The sequence below is a fragment of the Panthera leo genome, chromosome C1 (genome assembly GCF_018350215.1).
Source record: "Panthera leo isolate Ple1 chromosome C1, P.leo_Ple1_pat1.1, whole genome shotgun sequence".
In the NCBI taxonomy this organism is placed as follows: Eukaryota; Metazoa; Chordata; class Mammalia; order Carnivora; family Felidae; genus Panthera; species Panthera leo.
In genome coordinates this window covers 97,491,825-97,515,131 of record NC_056686.1, presented here as the reverse complement: position 1 = coordinate 97,515,131, position 23,307 = coordinate 97,491,825, and the positions used below count along the sequence as shown (strand labels likewise).

The 23,307-nt window shown below is 39.9% G+C and overlaps 2 protein-coding genes across 6 annotated transcripts in view; both read left to right on the top strand.

The window, feature by feature from the left end:
- The window catches only part of CSDE1 (cold shock domain containing E1), a 39,173-nt gene extending 37,107 nt beyond the window's left edge, over positions 1 to 2,066 (top strand). For all 5 annotated transcript variants that reach the window (XM_042953539.1, XM_042953537.1, XM_042953538.1 and 2 more), the window contains 2 exons: positions 230 to 362; positions 731 to 2,066. In XM_042953539.1, coding sequence (XP_042809473.1) covers positions 230 to 362; positions 731 to 778 — 181 coding nt within the window. In that variant the 3' untranslated portion in view covers positions 779 to 2,066. The remainder of the gene's footprint in view (positions 1 to 229; positions 363 to 730) is intronic.
- A 152-nt stretch (positions 2,067 to 2,218) lies between these two features.
- NRAS (NRAS proto-oncogene, GTPase) lies at positions 2,219 to 12,970 on the top strand. Its single transcript, XM_042953542.1, has 7 exons — positions 2,219 to 2,318; positions 2,823 to 2,950; positions 5,143 to 5,321; positions 7,970 to 8,129; positions 8,631 to 8,754; positions 9,341 to 9,382; positions 9,490 to 12,970. Exons 2-5 carry the CDS (start codon positions 2,840 to 2,842, stop codon positions 8,748 to 8,750), a joined length of 570 nt encoding a protein of 189 aa, XP_042809476.1. The 5' UTR covers positions 2,219 to 2,318; positions 2,823 to 2,839; the 3' UTR covers positions 8,751 to 8,754; positions 9,341 to 9,382; positions 9,490 to 12,970.
- The last annotated feature ends 10,337 nt before the right edge of the window (positions 12,971 to 23,307 follow it).

The window sequence follows — 23,307 nt, the reverse complement described above, 5'->3', positions numbered from 1 at the left end:
CCAAATGATTCTTCCCTTCCTCCACAGTGATAAACCTTGAGTTAGGAATAAAAACAAACAAACTTGTCTGTCCTGTCTTGCTAGCTATAGCTAGGTGGCTAGATGAGGCAAGAGTCTCCTCATTAAAACTGAGTCATTTGGGTAGTTAGATAGAAAACATACTCCTCTGCAAGTACTTGCTTTCTTCCCACCAAGAGTTGCTGCTTCTCACCTCTTAACTTCATTACAGTGAGGGCCCCAAGGCTGTTGCAGCTCCACGACCTGATAGGTTGGTCAATCGCTTGAAGAACATCACCCTGGATGATGCCAGTGCTCCTCGCCTAATGGTTCTTCGTCAGCCAAGGGGACCAGATAACTCAATGGTATGAGGGCATTACAAGGTTTGAGGGGTGGGGGTAGGGGCAGCTGACAAACAGTATGCCTATCAAGTTCCTATTTCAGCATAGCTCGGAGCTTAATGGCACAGGGAACTTCAGTTTTCTTTTTCAGTGTTTCAATATGCTTATAACTAGTTAAAACTCCATATACATTGGTTCAGCCCCTAACAATAATGATTCCTCACAGTAAGCAGCACATTTTCTGGTCTTCCTGATCCTTTGAACATAATAGATAATAGATCAGGAGGGCTTATTAGGGATTTCCTCCTCTGGGAAAGAAGTGGTGGTGGTTACGATGATTAAAAAAAAGTACTGCTTTTGTAGTGATTAACTGTAATTTTACTTCTTCACAGGGATTTGGTGCAGAAAGAAAGATTCGTCAAGCTGGTGTCATTGACTAACCACATCCACAAAGCACATCATTAATCCACTATGATCAAGTTGGGGGGATCCTGGTGAAGGGTTCTGAATATCCTCCTCTTCATCCCTCCCAAAATCTGGAATACTTATTCTATTGAGCTATTACACCAGTTTTAACACCTTCCTCGTGTTATGTTTAAAAAAAATAAATAAATTTAAGAAACCATTTTAAAATTATGCACAGTTGCAGCCTGGAAAACTTAAGGTGGCGCCTTATAGTATCAATCTTAGGAGCTTTATTTGGTGCATTTAACGCAACTGGTAATTGCAAAATCCACTTCGCCTGTGTAAGTGAAAAATATAGACTGTTATCTTGTTGGCCCTATGAAATTCTGCACTTGGTATTTAGCATATACTCTACCTTCATTACTATCTGGCAAGATGTTCTGCCTTAGCACTCAGTTGCATTCTTTTCCTTTTCTTTCCTGTTCATTATGCTTTAATTCTGAGGACCATATGAGGGTAGAATATATTAAAAATTACAAAAATTATAAAAATTTGTATAGGCAAACCATTTCCTTAAGTTGATGGCCAAATGTTAAAATGTTATTTTTCATATCATTTATAATCTTGTCACAGTCCACTTAACGAAGTTTGGTTAGATTTCAGTGAAAATTATCTTCCAGAGTAGTTTTTTTTTTTTTTTTTTTTTCCTGGGATTAGGGAGGGGGGTAACTTTACTGCAATTAGTATGTATGGTGCAGAATTTCATGCAAATGAGGTGTGCCAGCAGTGTGGTAATTTAATCGTATTTAAACAAAAACAAACAAAAAAAAAACGAATGCACAAACTTGCTGCTGCTTAGATCACTGCAGCTTCTAGGACCCAGTTTCTTTTACTGATTTAAAAACAAAACAAAAAACAAAAAAATAAAAAAAGTTGTGCCTGAAATGAATCTTGTTTTTTTTATAAGTAGCCGCCTGGTTCCTGTGTCCTGTGAAATACAGGCACTTGACCCTTGGTGTAGCTTCTGTTCGACTTTATATCACGGGAATGGATTGGTCTGATTTCTTGGCCCTCATCTTGAATTGGCCACATCCAGGGTCCCTGGCCAGTGGACTGAAGGCTTTGTCTAAGAGGACAAGGGCAGCTCAGGGGATGTGGGGGAGGGCGCTTTTATCTTCCCCGTTGTCGTTTGAGGTTTTGATCTTCTCTGGGTAAAGAGGCCGTTTATCTTTGTAAACACAAAACATTTTTGCTTTCTCCAGTTTTCTGTTAATGGCGAAAGAATGGAAGCGAATAAAGTTTTACTGATTTTTGAGACTAGCACCTAGCGCTTTCATTTTTGAAACGTCCTGTGTGGGAGGGGCGGGTCTGGGTGCGGCCCGCCGCGTGACTCCTGGGTCGGGGGCCCACGTGGCTGGGGCGGGGACTCGGACGCCCCGGGCGCCGACTGATTACGTAGCGGGCGGGGCCGGAAGTGCCGCTCCCTAGTGGGGGCTGTTCATGGCGGTTCCGGGGTCTCCAGCCTTTTTCCCAGTTGTTCTAAATCAGTCGGAAGCGGAGGCAGCGAAGTTTGAGGTAAGGCTCTGTTGTGTTTAGCGTTCGTCTTTGGCGCAAAGAGGCAACTCGTTGTTGCCAGGAATCGAACGGAATCTGCAGGCTGGAGACAAAGGCCCTTGGGCGGGGGTCCTTCGTTTTGAGCGTTACGGGGGAGATCTTTGAAGACCGGCGGGGGAGTAAGACGAGGGGATGGCCAGGAGGCTGCCCCACCAGAGCGGAGAAGACTTGGGGGAGGAGTAGGAAGAGGGGTTTCCTTTACCTTAGGCTGAGGGCGGGGCCCAAGGGCTGTTGAAAAATACCGAAGGGTGGGGGTAGTAGCTAGGAGACTAGCCAGAATTCTGAGGCCCGCAGTAACCTGCCAGTGCTTTTGCACTCCTGAAATCACTGAGAACCAAGTGGAGGGTCACGTGTATGGAACCCACATATTTCAAACTCGGGCTTTAACTTACTATTGATTATAGAAAGCTTTGAAGTACTGTAGATGTGACTCGCCAGTTAACCCTGATTGCTGCTTTCCCACAGGTTCTCGCTGGTGTGAAATGACTGAGTACAAACTGGTGGTGGTTGGAGCAGGTGGTGTTGGGAAAAGCGCACTGACAATCCAGCTAATCCAGAACCACTTTGTAGATGAATATGATCCCACCATAGAGGTGAGGCCCAGTGGCAGTGTGCTGACCCTACCTCTGGCTTTTGGCTCACCCTTACCCATATCCTTTAGCTTGCTGTTTAGCTAAAGGAATAATCGGGAGACAGAAGTAAAAGTTATTTTGGGTACTGCGTTCAGCAATACAATAAAGCTTTCCATGTTTGTGGAGAAGAGTTCATTTTTATTAGCTGTTAGAGTTTTTCTAAAAACTTGACAATTTAGCAGTTTAGTAAACTGTTGCATACTCGTTGAACTCCTATATGACAGCTCTATTAAAAAGAAACCGGCGGTGGGAAGAGTGACTGAGTAATAGGATGGAGATAAAGGATTCAGAGATCTAGATAGTCTGCAGTTTTCATTAAAAGTTGAAGCAGCTGAGACTGGGCTGGAGTAAGAAAGAACATGAGATTTTGAGTCACTACCTAGATTTTTTTCAGTCCCTGTTGGCAGTTTATTTAGTTATGTTATATTGAACAAAACACTTAAACTCTCTGAGCCTCATTTTCTTCGTCTATTCAATTACTATAAACATGTCCTGCCTATCACACACAGGGATGTTGAGAAAAATCACTATGTTTACATTTTTTGTGAGTCCACGTTCTAGATTGGCTTGAATAAATGGCATCTAAGGTCCTTTTAAAAAGGTTGTGTAATTTTATTCAATTTAGAAATGTCTGACTAGAGATTTTTTATTTTAATCCACATCCTGGTCTTCCTACCCTCCCCCCACCAGCTGCTGAGTGTTTAATGGAAGCTAACATAGCCATTATTAAAAATTAGTAAGTCCTCGGCAAAATTTTATTTAAGCTAAACAGCTTTAGTGTTAATAGTTAGAACCTTTTAATATTTTTCTGAGTTTTAGTTATTGAAGGGTAACATACATACAGTAAAATTCACAAGTATATCTACAGCCTAGTGACTTAAAATTTGTATTTTAAATACTTCCATAATCACCACTCAGAAATATAGACCGTTTCCAATACTCCAGAGAGTTCTCCCATGTCCCTTTCCAGTCAGTAAACCCCCACACTGCCAGGAAATAACCACTTCTCTCTGACTTCTATTAACCTAAGTTAGTTTGACTCAAACCTACCTTATAATTTTAATTTTGCTCATTTCCTCGAACACTCGTACACTTAACCATATTTCATACTTCAGGCCAGTTTTGGCAATGTGAAGTCTATGTTAATTTGAAAGTATATTATAGTCCCACAATGAAGTTGAGAGGCACTGATCAATGAACTGGGAAACCAGCTCGCATTTGTTTCTGGAGCTAGATCTTTACCAGGTGTGATGGGTTGTTTTCTTTGAACTGAATTCCCAAAATGTAAGTATCAAAATACAAGTAAAATTTTTGCCTTAGAGGCAAATTGAAACCATGTATATATTCTATGCATGTCTGTCTTTCTAAGGAATTATAACTATATACAGTAAAACCTTGGTTTGGGAGGTTAATTCGTTCCAGAAACATGCTTGTGATCCAAAGCACTTGTGTATCAAAACGAATTTCAAGAACCATTAACCAAGTTGTGATCATGTGACAGTCGGCATCACATATTGCAAGACGTTGCTAGTTAATAAACTTAAAATTTAGTATAAATGTTTGCTCGTCTTGCAGAACACTCACAGAACAAGTTACTTGCAATCCAGGGTTTTACTGCACCTTGTTTGGAACCTTTAGGAATTTGATTCCAGAATATTTTCCAAAGGTAAAAATCCACTATGATAAGAAAAATATTTTGGTGTTACAATTTTGTCTGAAATGAAAAGTATTTGTGTGTTTAGTTATAAACACAAATGATACTGTGTCCAAGGCCTGGTATAACTGGTGGAAGTATGTTTAGAATTTAAATGTACAATAAACAAGGAAAGTCCAGTTTATACCTTGGTAAAATAACACCTTGAATGCTAATCTCTAGTCTAACTGCTGTATAGCTGTCTTTTGAATTACCAAACTTTTTTCATCTTTTCCAAGAACAGAGTGACCACATTTTCCTTTCTGTAGGCTTTTTTCTTAGGGTGACATTAAGTACGTTCTATTTGTGATTATACATTAGAAGTTTGAGGGACAGAGAGATGGAAATAAACTTAGGAAGGAGCTTATCTAACTTTGGCAATAGCATTGCGTACCCTGTGGTTTCTAATAAAAATGAAATCTTCCTCTCTCCCTGCCGTCTCCCACCCTTCGCACCCCAGGATTCTTACCGAAAACAGGTGGTTATAGACGGTGAAACCTGTCTGTTGGACATACTGGATACAGCTGGTCAAGAAGAGTACAGTGCCATGAGAGACCAATACATGAGGACAGGCGAAGGCTTCCTCTGTGTATTTGCCATCAACAATAGCAAATCATTTGCAGATATTAACCTTTACAGGTACTAGGAGCATTATTTACTCTGAAAGGATGATTGATAAGTGTGTTCTGAAGCTTTGTGAGGGGATGAGGATACCACACTAGGAAAGATAGCATCTTTAATTATGAAGAGAGTTGGTTTTAGAGTGTTTAACATTGAGGATCTGGGGTTACAACTGGAAGTTAATATTGTGACATATTTTATATAATGCACTATGGCTGGAATGTGTGATAATACTTAAATGAAGCTTCCTAACGGGATGATTCAGGACCACAGGTGGTGTTAGAGATCCCACAGGAATTTCAGAGACGAAAACACCTCTGAGAAGCAGGCGTCAGTATGTGACAGAAGATAGAAAATGGTAGGAAGAAATGAACAGGCAGTAAAGAGAGATGAAAGGTGGTCTTTCTCAATAGAACCATAAAGTTTCAAAGCTCAGTCAGACCATAAAAAATTCTGGCACAACGTTCTTTTTTTTTTTTTCCAAGTATGTGAAGTTTTATTTTTTTATTTTTTTTAAGGTGGCAATCTTTTTTTTTTTTTTTTTTTTTTTTTTTTTTTTTTAATATATGAAATTTACTGTCAAATTGGTTTCCATACAACACACAGTGCTCATCCCAAAAGGTCTGGCACAACATTCTTGTTTTACAGAATCAGAAATCGAGTTCAGAAGGTGTTTTGTTAGGTTTTTAGAGTCATGGTTGTTATTAGTAGCAGAGCGGGACCAAAAACCCAGGGCTCCTTTTCCTTAGCTCCATGTTCTTTGAGCAGAGTAATAGAACAGGTTGAAACTTGGCTCCATCATCCATTAGCCATGGGACTTCGGGGCAAACTACCAAATGGCTGTGATGCAGTTTCCTTATCTATAATATGGAGGTAATAGTACCTACCAAGAATTGTTTGGAAAATTAAACAAGATAATATAACATGTTAATCGCCCAGAAAAGTGCCTAGCACAGAGTCAGTGTGAATGTCCTTCCTACAGCCTACAGGCATATTATACTCCATCCATTGAAGATGTCTGCTCATGGAAACAAACTAGTCCAGAAAAGTCACTCAGTAGGGAGAGTGGTTCGTGGTTGGTTCTTTCTTTCTGTCTTTCTGTCTTTCTGTCTTTCTTTCTGTCTTTGTCTTTCTGTCTTCTTTCTTCTTTCTTCTTCTTTCTTCTTTCCTTTTCTTTCTTTTGTCTCTCCCTCTCTCTCTCTTTCTCTCTTCCTCCCTTTTTCTTTCTTTCTTCCTTCCTTCCTTCCTCCTTCCCTCCCTCTCTTTCTTTCTTTCTTTCTTTCTTTCTTTCTTTCTTTCTTTCTTTCTTTCTTCCTCTTCTAGAGAGTGGGAGGAGGGGAGGGGCAGAGGGAGAGAAAGTGAATCTCAAGCAGGCTCCACCCCCAGCACAAAGCCCCAATGCAGGGCTTAGTCTCAGAACCGTGAGATCATGACCTGAGCGAAATCAGGAGTCAAGACACTTAACCAACTGAGCCACACAGACACCCCAGAAACAAACTAGTCCAAAACTGACTTCGGTGGGGTTTTTTCTGCTTAAACCTGCTCTGCTTTCCATTTGCTGCCTGGAAATAATAGCAATGCATAAGAAAATGTCCAGTACTTGGCAGGTACCTAATGTTGAATTTCTAGAAGTCCTTTTTCCTCTTAGGCTGTCTTGTCTTATATTATCCTTTAAAATAGGCTACTGCCGTTACTCCAAAGGTCGGTTCTGCAGATAGCCAGTGTAATGAATTTTAGGTGCATGATTGTGTGTGTACCCAAGGGTAGAGTCTGGAGTAGTGCTGTGCAGTATGGTAGCTACAACCTTACGTGATTATTTCAGTCAATTACAGTTAAATATAATTGAAAGCTCAGTTCCTTGACCACATAACAACTGACTTCTTAAGTGTTCAACAGCTACATATGACTAGTGGATATAGTTGGACAGCACAGATAGAGAATATTTCCATCATCATGAAAAGTTCTGTTGGACAGTACTGGTCAAGAGAAGCTAGAGCAGTAGTTTCCAAACTGCTGTGTGGTATGTCTTACATGTCACTGAAAGGAGTGCTGTAAGTTGGGAGTTCCCAGATCCTTTAGTTCCCCTTTAAGAAGAGCACTTCTGGTGTTTTCTATTTTATATCTTGGACTTCCAGCGATAGTATCGTTTGAAGAAAATGTTTGGACATTACCCATCTAGAGAAGCGGATAGACTGTCTTTCATTAAACACTGTCACTCTCAAGGAAACTTCAAAAAGTTTTTTATTTTGAGGCAGTATGCTTTACTTTTTATACTTTAGATCTTAATCTAGAGTATGATTTCAGGTTGCCAATTAAATCTAGAGCCAAGCTCTTTGGAGAATCAGGGAGCCTAACCGGGGTATGCGTCAAGGTAGAATAGCCATCCATTTCCACTAGAAGGTGAACCAGTACTTGGCTGCCTTATGGCTGCTGCATCAAGTCTAAACCAGTCCACTGTTGTGCATGGTTTTTTATAATTAAACCAAAAGACCATTAGGCATCATCTTTTATAATCCATGGGGGGGAAAAAGTGAAACTCCATACTAGATCAATACTAGAAGCTAACAGGCCTAGATAAAATTGGTTAGATTCTTTTTCCATCTGTTCATTTCTTCCTAAAAACTTACTCTTAGGTAATGATGATATGTTCCTTTTTTTTTTCTTAGGGAACAGATTAAGCGAGTAAAAGACTCCGATGACGTACCTATGGTGCTAGTAGGAAACAAGTGTGATTTGCCAACAAGGACCGTCGACACAAAACAAGCCCATGAACTGGCCAAGAGTTATGGGATTCCATTCATTGAAACCTCAGCCAAGACCAGACAGGTACAGCAGAGCTTTGAACACCTGGCAAGCATTCATTTAAGGCAGAAAAATTTGATTACTAGAGATAATGATCTGCATTCTTTGTTGTTATGGAATTTTTTGTATTTTATTTTTTTTAATCCTTCGTTTAAACCCCAAATGAACCGATTAATATCTTGGTGTGGCATTTTAGCCTCACGTTAATATGCACAAATATTACTAAAATGAAGACCCTTGATTAAAATTAGTTACAAACATTAGACCTTCTGCCATCAACACCAGCCAATATTTAGGGATTTTGCTCTCCTGAATGGAATCTTTAGATCTGGTCGTTCTCTATGTCCCACATTACCCATTTTCCTGTGCTTGAGTATAATTTTTCAAAATTTGCCATTTGTATATATCAGTCTGTTGATGTAATTCAATAAAAATGCTAAATTTGGTGTCCCCAAGAAGTACAAATGAGATAGTTCACACCTTGGATCGTGTCTATTAAGCTGTCTTTATCATTCTCTTTTACAGGGTGTTGAAGATGCCTTTTACACACTGGTAAGAGAAATACGTCAGTACCGAATGAAGAAACTCAACAGCAGTGATGATGGGACTCAAGGTTGTATGGGGTTACCGTGTGTGGTGATGTAACAAGGTGAGCATGCGGTCTCTTGGCGTCATAATCATAAATTTTATTATTTAGCATCAGGCAGTTTGGAGGAGATTGCTGTTATTTTTTCTGTGTTGCTATTTGAGAGTTTCTACTTGCTCACAGCTGTAAAATATTTTCCTTATGGCACCCTTTCTGAGAGTACTTTTAAAGCATTTAAGTATTTTATAGACATCATTACACTTTCAATAACAGTAGAAACCAGCAGACATTATTATGAAATGTATGCCTACCATACCATATTCTTGCACTGATTAGGAATTGGAAGAATCACTACATCAAAACTAGATTATAGGGGCGCCTGGGTGGCTCAGTCGGTTAAGCGGCCGACTTCGGCTCAGGTCACGATCTCGCGGTCCGTGGGTTCGAGCCCCGCTTCGGGCTCTGGGCTGACAGCTCGGAGCCTGGAGCCTGCTTCTGATTCTGTGTCTCCCGCTCTCTCTGACCCTCCCCCGTTCATGCTCTGTCTCTCTCTGTCTCAAAAATAAATAAATGTTAAAAAAAAAAAAAAATTAAAAAAACAAAAAACAAACTAGATTATAATGACATGGTGTGTGTTCTTTTCTTATAGATACTTTTAAAGTTCTAGCATCAGAAAAGAGCCACTGTCAAGGTATGACAAGCTTGGAAGCGAACGTATTATCGTTCATGTTGATTTCTTAACCATGTTTTTCTCATAATCTCCATGTGCCATTTATACAGATTCTGTCTTTATTTTAGCTGCACTGACACCCTGGTCCTGACTTCCCTGGAGGAGAAGTGTTCCTGTTGCTATCTTCAGTTTCACAAAGAAGCTCCTGCTATTTCCCCAACTCTCCGTAGATCAGTACATTATTCTCTGTTTGAGAAGTTCTCCGAATAACTACCTCCTCACTTGGTTGTCTGACCAGAGAAATGAACCTCTTGTTACTCCCCACTGTTTTTCCACCCTGGTTCTCCCCCAGCACATATAAACAAACCTCCCAGGTTTTTCATCTGAAAAGTAATTCATGCTCTGAAACAGAGAACCAAACTGTAGACATGAAATTCTGTAGGAAACAATGTCTTGAGCTCTAAAGTAGCAACTGCTGGTGACTTTTTTTTTTCCTTTTTACTGTTGAACTTGGAACTATGTTGGTTTTTGGAGAAATGTCGTAAGTTACTGTTTTGCTGAGTATATAGTTAAGTTTACCATTCGGTTTGTTTGTAATGTTATTGGCTATACTCTATACCTGGCATCTGCTCTGCATTCATAAATACAAAAGTGAATTCTGACTTTTGAGTCTATCCTAGTGTTCTCAACTTCCACATAATTAAATCTAACTTTTGCAGCAAAGTGCCTTTTTCCTAGAAGTGGTTTGTAGATTTGCTTTATAATACTTTGATGGAATAGATGTCTCAAAAACCATTATACATGAAAATGAATGTCTGAGATACGTCTATGATCTGTCTACCTTTGAGGGAAAGATATACCGACATAATAGCAGATGCCGTGTCTTATGTGTATGAAGTTGGATTTCCAGAGACCTGATTTGGGTCTCTTCCAAGAGAAAGATGAAACTGGAAACAATTATGAATAACTTCACTTAATTTTTACCTAATCTCTACTTCGGGGCGGGGGGGCAGGGAGTAGGTTACCACTTACAAAATATATGCAATTTGTTTCTTCTAGCTTACTGATAATGAACTTCCATTCATATTTAAATTTAGGTCATATCCTAAAGCTTTACATTTGCAGGTGTTCGAAATTGTAAGTTTAATGCAGTTTTATTTAATAGCTATGATCAATGATTTTCAAGCCTCAGATGTATTAACGGACACATTTTCACTACGTATCATGATATTTTAAGGATGTATATTATAATTGCCCTCATTCCCCTTCTCATCCCGCCGCAATGGCGGCTTGGTTATTTCAGTTGAGTACAGCAAGGTGCTAATAGACCAGGGTCACGGTTTCAAAACTTGAGCAAGCCGGTTAGCATTGCAGAGAGAGAAATTCTTCCACATTTGCTCACTGCACCAGTAAACTCCAGCTAGTAGTTTTGCCAGATGCACACTATTAGTCCTGCAAGGAAAGAAGAGGTCAGTTAGCACAGATCCTTTACCATGACTGGAAAAACCTGCCGTCTTGAGGAGGGTCAGCTTAGAAATTTTTATAAATAAAATCTGTAGACCATTTTTAGCCATGTGAAACTCTGAATTAAACCAATAGTTTTTCTCATTATTTTGAGAATGAGGATGCCTCAGATCAAAATTTTTAATATTTTCTTTCTTCATGATGTCCTTTGAAGGGTTTAAAACCAGATGTTGATGAATTCGTCTGTGTATACCAGATAATAAGCTGATGGAGTTTGCTCAGAAGAGAAGTAGCCTTTCTATAGAAATTGCTGTTTGAGAAGGGAGTGGGAAGTAGAACTAATTGTTAGTTATGAGGGTTTGGAGGTACGGCGTTTGCATTTGCAGATAATTTCCTGGTAACTCCAATGAAAAGGAGACTTGGATAACTTTTGATGAGAGATTAGTTCCCAGATGGCCGCTTCCTGTTCTGGTCTCTTCTGGTGTGTACTTACTGAGGTCCTCTATCTTCTCAAACGAGCTTTCATTTAAGGAGACTCTACACTGTCTCTAAATGGATTCAGAAGAGGGCAAGAACCTGCACTGTGCCCAGAGCGAACAAGCCCAGAGAGTTGTGTTCCTTAGTGTTAACTTTGAGAGCTTTCACATACTGTCAACAGCTGTAAATAGAAACTCCCGCTGCTGGGTTTCTGCTCCTTTTGGAACATTGCCGTGTGACTTTCTTGAGGCTAGATGGAGTCTTGTCACCTCAGCTGTCATTGTCTTCCACCTCTTCCTCCTCTTCTCATCTGTGTGACTGACAGTATGACCCTTTTTGTAATATCAAATTTAGGGAAAAAGATACTCATTTTTGCCCTTATATGTATGTACCTTACAGTTTTTTCAAGTGTGTCCTAAGCACAGAATTATCTAAATGGGGCCAAAATTCAGACTTGAAAATGTTCTTTTAATAGCTTGTTAAGAAGTGACACATAGGTGTGAATTTTGGCACGATAGAGTGACAGACTTACAGTTAAATGCTGAGTAACTTCAGTTGGTGTGAAGTAAAGTGTGGTTGTTTAGAATTTGTTTGTAATTGCTGAAAACAGTTCTAGTTTACCTCAGAATCTGAAAAGTCTCTTCCCCCAAGTTAAGTGCCTGGCCAGCTGTCATGAATTACATACTACTTTATGTGTGTTTGTGTTTCAAGGGTTGCACACCCAAGAGTGTGAAAATAAGATGTTCTGTGTAAAGGCCACCATGCCTAGTCTGTAAATGAAACTGTTAAGTGCTGTATTTGCTCCAGCAGCTTACTCTAGAATGTTACTTGGTAATGTAATATCATACTTCTTACAGTTTTCACTTTAGTGTAATAGGTAAAGTTATTCTCAGTATGTCTTTTAGCAGGCCCATGTTTAGTCTTTCATCATCCCTTAAACTGCTGTGAATTTTTTGTCTGACTTGAAAGCAAGGATGGAGAAACACTTTGAAGAGATATTTTCGTTTTTTCCCATTCCAGAATTTGTGAGCATGGTCATATTTTGCTTTTACATTTACAGTCATGAACTCTCAAGCTGGCAGCTACAACCAAGAACCAAAAAATGGTGCATTCTGCTTCTTGTAATTCATCTCTGCTAATAAATTATAAGAAGCAAGGATAATTAATTAGGGAAAATATTTTATTTAGGTGGTTTCTGTAAGCAAGAGACTATAATTCTTGTACATTATTTTTCATCTTCGCTGTTTCTTTAAGCAGTGTAATGTGCCACAAAATTATTTTTAAGGTGTTTCCTGTTAGGAATTGTTTTAAACGTGTTCTCATTATCAGAATAGTTGTAGATATGTTTCAGAATACAACTGGTGATTTTTAAAGGCCTGAGTACTGACCTAAGAAGCAACTGGATGAATTCTACTCTGGAGGGAAGGGAGGATCTCAGTGAAAGTTGTATGACTTTTATATTTCTGTGCCATCAGATATAGGTAAAAATACCAATTGTGCAATTCTGTTGTTTAAACAGAACTATTGGCCTCTTTGGTCCTAAATTAAGGGGCTGATACTTTAAGTTGACTATTTTATTGTAAATTAATCCATCCTAATTTTTAAAAATTTGGTTGAATGTTTTTCTTGTTAAATGTTTAAAAAATAAAAACTGGAAGTTCTTTGCTTAGTCATAATTCTTTTTTCTACTGAAGTGCCTTTTCTTGAAAGTTAATATTCATTTTAGACTTGGTTTTTTTGTTTTTTTAAATAAGTTTTATTTTTATTTATTTTGAGAGAGAGAGAGAGCACGGGAGGGGCAGAGAGAGAGGGAGACAGAATACCAAGCAGTCTGCCCTGTCCTCCCAGAGCCCTAAGGCTCGAACTCATGAACTGGTGAGATCATGACCTCAACCAAAATTGAGAGTCAGATGCTTAATTGAGCCACCCAGGCGCCCCTAATTGTAGATTTTTGGATGTGACATTTGGACAGTGTTCGAACATCTGAGTTCCTCATTTTATCTCCGTGTAAAATATGTCAAAGCCTGCTTTTAAACTCTTACCTTGGGGGTGATTCATAGCCATAATCCATAGCTATATGTCAAATTCTAACATAATAATATAAAGTGTTTGAAACTATCTTTGGAAATATTTTTTCCTGTTTTCACATTTACTGCACAGTCTATCTACCAACCTTGGTATCATTAGAACATAGTTCTAGTAGCCAAAGAACATGGGTTCCAACTATAATTTTGCTACTCTGGCCCATACATAGTTTGTTCATTTGCAAAATAGGAAAGTTGAATTAGCATGTTTCAGGTTTCCCAACCCTAATTAAGGAGATGCAGTTCTAAAAAAACCCAAACAAAAACTTCACACCTAGAATTTTTCACCTAACACTGAAATACTGTGATCATGAGGATCTTGGCTTATTCTACCAAAGACATCATTTTTACTTTCACTTTTTCTTCAAAAGGGGGCAAAGAGGGATATTGATATTTGGCTGAATTAAACTTGAGAAAAGCAAATTTAAATGACAAAATATGTTTCTAGATAGGACTACTAGGACATATAAACATTTTAGAATATAAAATATAAGTGAAAAAAATTATGGGCTTTGTGTATCTAAAGCATTTGCACCTAAAATTGATCCCCTATGCCTACCATCATTTGTTGTTTGCTAATATTGGACCCGGTGGTAACTGAGAAAAGAATGTAGAAGAGATGTTTTCTGGATTCTGCTGATGGCTGCTAATTCTGTTTGGTAATATGAAACTACAAAGAGACAAATGGTGAAAAAGCGTAAGAAGCTTGTTTCTTTGAAATATGTGGAGACTTCCCACGCATCTCCGTGCTGTTAAGATTTCTGCCTTAGAGCAAGCAATACTGAAGGTTATTAAAAGGACAACATAGTTACATGAGTTATTTATATCCATAGATACATGTAAAGGGGCCAAGAGGCCATGCTAGTGATCACTTTGCAAAACTAAGACATTTCAGAGAGTATCCAACTCCTGTCATGACCCGAGGCCTAGGATCAATGTCCAGTATCCAAGTGGGAAGAATATGCTTTGTATTGCTTTAAAGTTGACTCTGGGCAATGAAATGGGGTCTGGAAAAGAAAACTAGACCTCTAGGAACATACGAAATACAGGAAACAAATACCCTTTTCAGTGCCAAAATGAGCATTAAAAGTTTCAGATTCATGAACTGGAAGGAAACCTGGTGAATTGATCATTCTTATCTGGAGAATTTGTATCCATGATTTACTTCACACTTGCACCAAAATAGTTTATTAACCTGCATGTTATTTTTCAATTTAAAAGGATGCACTTAGTCTCTTCTTAAAATAATAGTACAAATAGGGGCACCTGGGTGGCTCAGTCGTTAAGCATCTGACTTTGGCTGGGTTCATGATCTCACAGTCCATGGGTTCGAGCCCCGCACTGACAGCTCAGAGCCTGGAGCCCTGCTCCACATTCTGTGTCTCCCTCTGTGCCCCTCCCCCACTAGTGCTCTGTCTCCCAAAAATAAATGTTAAAGAAAAAATTTTAATAATAATAGTATAAATACAGTGTACCCTCAGTTTACAGGCATGTAGAAAGAGAACGAGACATAACACTCACCCAATGTTGGGAGTTAAAATGACATTAAATGTTTCTAAAATGTTTCTAAAGATAGAGGTGGCTTCCAGCACAACTGTCTAATGGGGGAGGATGTGGTTGGAACTGAGCAGGTGCCTCCTAGAACCTTTAGGCACTGGAGCCTGAAATGTTATCCAAGTTAGGAAAAGAAATCTAGGATGGCTTCTGTGAATGTGATAAAACTGGCACGATGACCCTTTCTATTAGAACTACAGATGTACAAGTTACACTGAATATTTAAGTCTGAAAAAGGAAATTTGTGCATTATTTTAAAACATCTTAGTACAAATTGATTCTCCACGTTTACAGCTGAGACCCAATATCCCTGATGTTTTGTTTTTTTTTTTAATCACTGGAATGAAGTCTAAAGACCTCTTCAAAATTAGATCGAGAACTCTCATGAATTTATGCTTGTTTTGCCTGTGAATTTGAGGAGTCTGACATTTAACAATTAAAGTCCAAAATGAAACTCTAGAATAGCATATGAACTAAAATTACCAAGGTCTGTGCCCGTGGCATCCCATCATTCTGTATCTGGTGTGACATTTCCTCTCAGAGAACCACATTTGGATCCCACCGTGACACAGAGCCACATGCTCTAACAAAATATATTTGGTTTGTTGGCTCACTCAATTTTCCTTATGACTTTCCTTCCTAATTCATTTCGCAAGTTTTTATTGAATACCTGCTATTGTGCCTGGGCACACCACTGCTCCGGACGTTTAGTAGCGAACCAGATAGGCATTGTTTTCTTATTCATCTTTTCTATTCTATTGAGGAGACATCACTAAAACAAAATTTCTTCGTTAGAATTTGGTGATCGTTTCAAAGACTCTACCCAGCTTTTCTGACTTCTCTGACTCCTTCCTGGTCTGAGAATGCTCAGGGATACCCAAAATGCACTAGAAACTGTCTCATGCCTCATTGCCACTTGGGGTTCTCCTTTTTAAGTCAGGTCTCGGTAGAAATGGAAACTATATATTGCTTTGCGAGTTCAAAGTGGTGCTCTTATGGACTTCATCTCATTCAGTCCTCAAGAACAAGGTAGCATAGGAATGGTCTCCCATTTTACAGGTGAGAAAACTGAATCCCCTAAAAATGGATGGATTTATCTTCATTTGAGCCCAGGTCTCCTGATTTTAGATCCCTTGCTCTTTGATTCACTTAGAAGTTTTCTTTTTTCTTTCTTTCTTTTTTTTTTTTTTTTTTTTTTTTAATTTTTTTTTTTCAACGTTTTTTATTTATTTTTGGGACAGAGAGAGACAGAGCATGAACGGGGGAGGGGCAGAGAGAGAGGGAGACACAGAATCGGAAACAGGCTCCAGGCTCCGAGCCATCAGCCCAGAGCCTGACGCGGGGCTCGAACTCACGGACCGCGAGATCGTGACCTGGTTGAAGTCGGACGCTTAACCGACTGCGCCACCCAGGCGCCCCTCTTTCTTTTTTTTTTTAATGTTTATTTACTTTTGAGAGAGAGCACTAGCATGTAAGTGCGGGAGGGACAGAGAGAGAGAGGGGACAGAGGATCCAAAGAGTGCTCAGGGCTGACAGCAGAGAGCCGAATGTGGGGCTCGAACTCACAAACCGTGAGATCATGACCTGAGCTGAAGTCAGACGCTTAACCGACTGAGCCACCCAGGTGCCCCTGATCCACTTATAGTTTTCTTTTTCTTTCTTTCTTTCTTTTTTTTTTTTTTTTTAATGTTTATTTTTTGAGAGAGAGCAAGCAGGGGGGAGGAGTAGAGAGAGGGAGACAGAGAATCTGAAGCAGACCTGGTGCATGGCAGCACAGAGCCCGACTTGGGGATCGAACCTACAAACAGTAACCGTGAGATCATGACCAGAGCCGAAATCAAGAGCCTGGGCGTTCAACTGCCTGAGCCACCCGGGCGCCCCCACTTTGTAGTTTCCAAACCACGTTTCTCCAAGCCCTTCCAGTCCCATAAAGACTTCCGGGAAAGCCTGAGTGGGTGGAGCCCAGGCCTTCCTCCTTTGTCCCCCTACTTTAACTGAAGCAGTCCACTCCTGTCTGTTTTTCCATTTTAGGCTTTCATTCAAGATTTAATTGGAAGATTTCATAAGAAAAAGTTTAAATACCACTTGATGTCACCAATCTGCTTCTACAACCATCTATCACCAAGTGGGGAATCACTAGGTCATACCCTCACGTCTAGTCCAGAACCCAGTACCCTCTAGGTACAGTCATGGTCATTGTACAACTAAATGGTGAGGCAGGATATAACACAGTGGTTCACAGGCCCCACGCTGCAGCCGGAATACCTGGGCTACCACTTACCACTAGCTGTGAGCCTTTGGGCAAGTCAACCTCTTTGTATCTAGGTTTCTTCACCTAAAACGGAGGTAACAATAGTTCCTTAAAAGACTATTGTGAAAATTAAAGGAATTGATATATGCTTAAGGGGGGAAAAAGATACTTGAAACAGTACTCAGCACAATCACCATGGCATGGATCATATGGGCATGCCTCCCTCTCACTTCCAACAGAACCGCTGTGTGCTGTGAAGTTTAGATGGTTTTGTTGAAAGCAAATTGCTGAATTTCAGTTCCATTCAGGAGGCAGGAAATAGTCCGTTTGTCTCATGGAAAAGGATGAGTCTTATAAATTTGACTTCTTTATTTTTAGGCATGTATGGGAAATTATTACTGACAGGAAAATGAGGCTGAAAAAAATACCATAAAATTCCATAGGTTTGGTTTTACGCCAAACTAAAACTGACTACTTAGGTAAAAACTAACTTACATACCTCTAACAGGGTAACAAAAACAGCCCATGGTTGCTGCTGGCAGAAGAGGTATATTCCCAAACCAGAAGCTGTAATGAGCTCAGAACTGCTCCCACTGAGGAAATGTAGCAAAAGATTAAGCTGATCCTGAAAGTTCACTCATGGCAACCCTGAGCCCCACAGGCAGCTTTGGTAACTCTGAGCCGTGAGTGGCTGAGGGCATCGAGCAGGGTGGGATGGAAGGCAGGTTGGAAAAGGGTGGGGATGCCCGGCAGGTTTCACAGCAGGGAGGGAGGTCTGCTATAGCAGAACAGAGGGGCTTGCTGGACAAAAGAAGGCAGGCGGCAGTGATCTGTTTATAGCCGATTCCCGTTATGTGTCTGTCATCTCCTTCCTGTACAGACTCAGGTTACCGATCTCTCTAACTCAATGAAATACAAGAGATCTCCCGCTTTTAAAAATGTTTGTAAATTTCTTATTTGGAACTCTGGATGTTTTCCATTGGAATAATATTCTAAGTGATGGTTAGGTTCCCAGGTTGGCTCCAACTAATGTAGTCCATAAGGTAGCTGAAATATTCACATTAACAATTTACAAACATTTTTTTAAATATTTATTTATCTTGAGAGCGAGACAGAGAGAGAGCATGCAAGCAGGGGAGGGGTAGAGAGAGGGAGAGAGAGAATCCCAAGCAGGCTCCATGCTGCCAGCACAGAGCCTAATGTGGGGCTCAATCTCACAAACCCATGAGATCATGACCAAAATCAGGCTGAAATCAAGAGCCAGACGCTTAACCAACCGAGCCACCCAGGCGCCTCTCATTTAACAATTTTTAAAAGAAAACAAAATAATACTTTTTTTTGCTAAAAACTAAAGCAAAAAATAGAATTAAAAATAAGACTAGTTTATCTTATATATTGAGGCTTGAAAGAAAAGTAAGCTTAATTACAGAAAAAGTATGGGTAAATAGAGACTTGTCCCATTGAAGGAAGCTTCTGAGGGTTTTCCCTTAAAGGCTGTAGGTGAGGACAGGATCGAGATTTATTTCATTTTCCTTTAAATTCAGGTTTTATTTTTCTTATGATATAAATAACACTTGTTTATGGTAGAAAATGGAAACAAGCCAAAGAAAAAAGTAAAAAATCGCCATCATCCCACTACCCAGACAGAACACAAATGAAAGTTGCCCAGGCGGTTTATCAATGTCTGTAGTGATATTTAAATTAAATACCTTTCATTTGTTTACACAAACAAGATTATACTAGGTATACATCTCTGTACTATGTTTTCTCACTTAATAAAATCTTTTATTTAATGTTTCCTATGTTACTATGTATTCATTCACATCACTAAGTTAATTACTGTTATTTTGTGATGATTGCACCATACTGTAATCAGTCTTGTAGTTCAGACCTCTCAGTTGTTCCTACTTTTTGGCTCTGGTAACGATTTGGCTACAGTTAACATTTTGGAAGTACATTTTTGAGTACTCGTATAATAATTTCCTTAAAGTCATAAAAATGAAATCGTATCAATAGAGGAAGCACACTGTTTAAGTTTTTTTTGGTAAATATACTGCCAAATTCGCTTCCATAAAGGCTAAAATCTTATACTTTCACACCATTATTGTGACTGTTTCCCTATATATTAAGCATTGAGTATTATCAAGAAACTGGTTCCCTTTTTATATCAAATTCACTTCAAAACTGTATGGGAAACAGAAGCAAATTGCAAATGATTTAAAACACAGACACAGACACACACACACACACACAAAATGTTAGAAGATATGCCATTTTAGAAATTCCTCAGAGTATAATGAATCTTATTTTTCAAAGCTGTATCAGGTGTAATTCACCAAAAGACAAGTCTCTTCAGATCTTTTCATTTTTAACGTGATAGTAAAGACTTCAAATCTGTTCTTCTCTTTTCCTCATTACTTACATCTACCACCTTGTGTCTGGACATCTCTGTGTGCTAACAACTTTATATTCATTAACTCATTTACTCCGTGAATCGGGAATGTTAAAAATAACACAGGGCTTTAATACCCCAAATACTATCCCCATGTCGCAAAATTCTCTCTCTCTCTCTCTCTCTCTCTCTCTCTCTCTCTCTTTCTCTCTCTCTCTCTCTCTCTCTCTCTCTCTCTCTCTCTCTCTCTTTCTCTCTGCATCCTTCTCCCCTCCTCCACTCCAGACTCAGAGGAAAAATCCCTCTCTTTTCTTCGAGTCTCGCTTCCCCCTCCTCCCATGTCCTTCAAGACTGGAAACTTGTTCTGTCCTTGACGTTCCATTCTCCGGTGATGTTTATATTCCTCCATCTATAAATATATTCCCTTGACCCTAGATCCCTCTACCTGTCGTTCTATTTTTTCTCCGTCCACTCTCTGACATTGTTAGGAAAGAAGGGTCTCCACTTCGTCATCTCCCATCCACTCGTCAACCCACAACCACCAAACCTCCTCCACTCCTGTGACTCCTCTAAAACCTCCCTAACAGTTTGGCAGCCACAGAGCCAGGACAAGAGGTTCTTGAACTTGACCTGAGGAGCTGGCTGACAGCTTCCAGCTGCCATAACGTTTCATTTGCAACCCTGAAGCCATGCTCAGTACCCACACTCCCTACCTCACAGTGACTGAACATGGTGAGGGTACTAGAGTGGGGCCAGTTTTCTCCCTACAGGACTCCTTGAACGGGCAATCCTTGTGGGGAACGCCCCACTGGCCTGGCCAAGACCTTCCCAGACTAAAATCTGAGGCTCTTTCAAGTCACCCTCCTTCCTTCCTTCTCTCTTCTTACACCTGTCAGATCATCATCGCACCATGGTCTGAAGACTTTCCCTGCCTACCCCTGCTCCCTCCTCTTTTATCCTTCACAGGCATTACCTTAAATGCAATAAATCTCTTGTATGTCTCGTTCTCTCTGGGCATCTTCTTAAAAGGAGCTGAACTGACCCATGGTGATCACCCACTTTCCTAATTGCCAAACCTATGAACTATTTTCTGTCCTTTCATGAAGTCTCACAACATTAAGCCCCATGACTTGGTTTCAGATTGCTTTTCTCCCAAAGCTTCCACGATACAGTATCTTCTTCTTCTCCTCCTTCGTCCCCCATCATTTCAACTTTTTCTGTGGTCTTTTCTTTCTACAACCAATCCTTAAATATTGGTTTTCCTTAAGAATCTTTTTCTATGGCCCTCTGCTCTTTGCACACGTTCTGTCTCAGTGCTGTAACTGATTATCAGAGTTTTAACCAAGATCATTGCTGATGACTCACAAATATATCTCCAGTTCAGGATTCTCTCCTGAGTTCTAAAGCCAAATATCCAACTGCCAACTGGACATTTCCATTTCGAGGAATTAAGCCAAATACATTGGTTTTGGCTTTAATCCTATCTATCCTCTTGTATTATCTTCTTACCAATCACTCACAAGGAAACTTAAGACTTATTCTCAACAACTCCTCTTCCATCACCCCATATCCATTTTGTGGTTTGATAGTCTTGTCTTCAAAATAGGTCATATCCGTCGTTTCTGCTGCAGTTCTACGGTGATTGTTTCCATTTAAGCCTTCATCATTTTTTTAAAAACTTTGTAAAACGCTCATTTTTGAGAGAGAGAGACAGAGACAGAGCATGAGTGGGGGAGGGGCAGAGAGAGAAGGAGACACAGAATCCGAAGCAGCCTCCAGGCTCTGAACGGTCAGCACAGAGCCCGATGTGGGGCTCGAACTCACGAGCCGTGAGATCAGGACCTGAGCCAAAGTTGGATGCGAGGTATCTAAATGTGAGGTATCTGAAAATCTACACTAGTAGTCTAAATAGTTTTGAGAAGAGACCTACTCCTGTCTTCAGTTATAGAATTCTCATCAATAGAAATCACCTTGTTTTGTTTTCTTCCTAGCATCCATTACTACCTGAAATTACCTTATTGTATGTTGCCCATTAGAACATAAACAGAGGCTGTGTCTTTCTTGTTCACCACCATACACATGCCACTGCCCAGGACAGTGCCTGGTTAGGTTTGCAAAAGTTGAGGCCACACAACTAGTAAAAACAGGAGATAAGACTGGAGCCGAAGTCTGTCTGAAATTACCCACAAACTTGGTGTCCTTGAGTACCCAAGAAATATTTGGTGAAACAACAAATGAAGTCAGTGAACTTTTGTAAGTTTATTTATTTATTTTGAGGTGGGGGGGGGAGGAGAAGAGAGAGGAGAGAGAGAGAACCCCAAGCAGGCTCTGCACGGCCAGCTTGGAGCCTGAAGCGGGGCTTGAACCCAGGAACTGTGGCATCATGACCTGACACAAAACCAAGAGTCGGATGCTTAACCAACTGAGCCACCCAGGTGCCACTCGGTGAATGTTTTTAAATGGAGAGTGTAGGGGTGCCTGGGTGGCTCAGTTGGTTTAGCGTCCAACTTCTGCTCAGCTCATGATCTCACAGCTCATGGGTTGGAGCCTTGCATTGGGCTCTGTGCTGTCAGTGCAGAGCCGGCTTTGGATCCTATCTCCTTCTCTCTGCCCCTCCCCCACTAGAGCTTACGCGCACACATGCTCTCTCTCTCAAAAATAAACATTAAAAAAATGGAGAATATAGTGGTGTCTTATTTGTTTATGTTTATTTATTTTTGAGAGGGAGCAAGAGAGAGTGCATGGATGCATGTGAGTGGAGGAGGGGCAAAAAGGGAGAATCCCAAGTAGGACCCTTGCTGTCAGCATAGACCCTGACTTGGGGCTCTATCTCATGAACCATGAGATCATGACCTGAGTCAAAGTCAAGAGTCAGACAACTAACCAACTGAGCCACCCAGGAGCCCCTCAAAGTGATGTTTTAAAAAGATTTCATCTGGAAGTATTTTGCAATATGATTTGGAGGCAGCGAAAATAATTAAGAATCTATTGCAATCATCTGAATTTGAGGTGACTAATGATTTATGAAAATTACATTAGCTGCTAATAACCAAAAAACCTGAGTAATCAATTTCTAAAACAAATTTATTTTTCTTATATACAGGTAAGCCTTGAACAACATGGATTAAAACTGCCACATCCATTTATACACAGATTTTTTTTTATAAATACTGTAGTATAAATGTATTTTCCTTATGGTTTTCTCTTCTTTAGCTTACTCTTATAAAAATACAGTATACAATATATAACATGCAAAATATGTGTTAATCAACTGTTTATGTCATCAGTAAGGCTTCTGGTCTGTAGTAGGCTATTAGTAGTTAAGTTTGGGGGGAGTCAAAAGTTACATGTGGATTTTCGACCATACGAGGGGGCAGCGAGAAGGATGTCAGTAACCCTAACTCCAGCGCTGTTTGGGGGTCATCTGTTTTAGAAAGCCTGCAGGGGGGCAGTCCAGGGCTAATATGGCGACTTGAGGATATCTTCAAGGACCCTGGCTCTTTTCTTCTGCTCAGGTATTTCTTCACATGTGGCTTTTGTCCTGCTCATCACTTGTGTTACAACAATGGTTGATTTGCACTCACCCAGATATATATATTTTTTATTCCAGAGAGGAAGAAGAAGACTGGCAAAAAAGCAGAACGTATGCCAGCTAAGATGATGTCTTCTAAAAGGGGTTTTATAGACATGGCACCCAGCAATTCTGTTTATATCCCATTGGTCA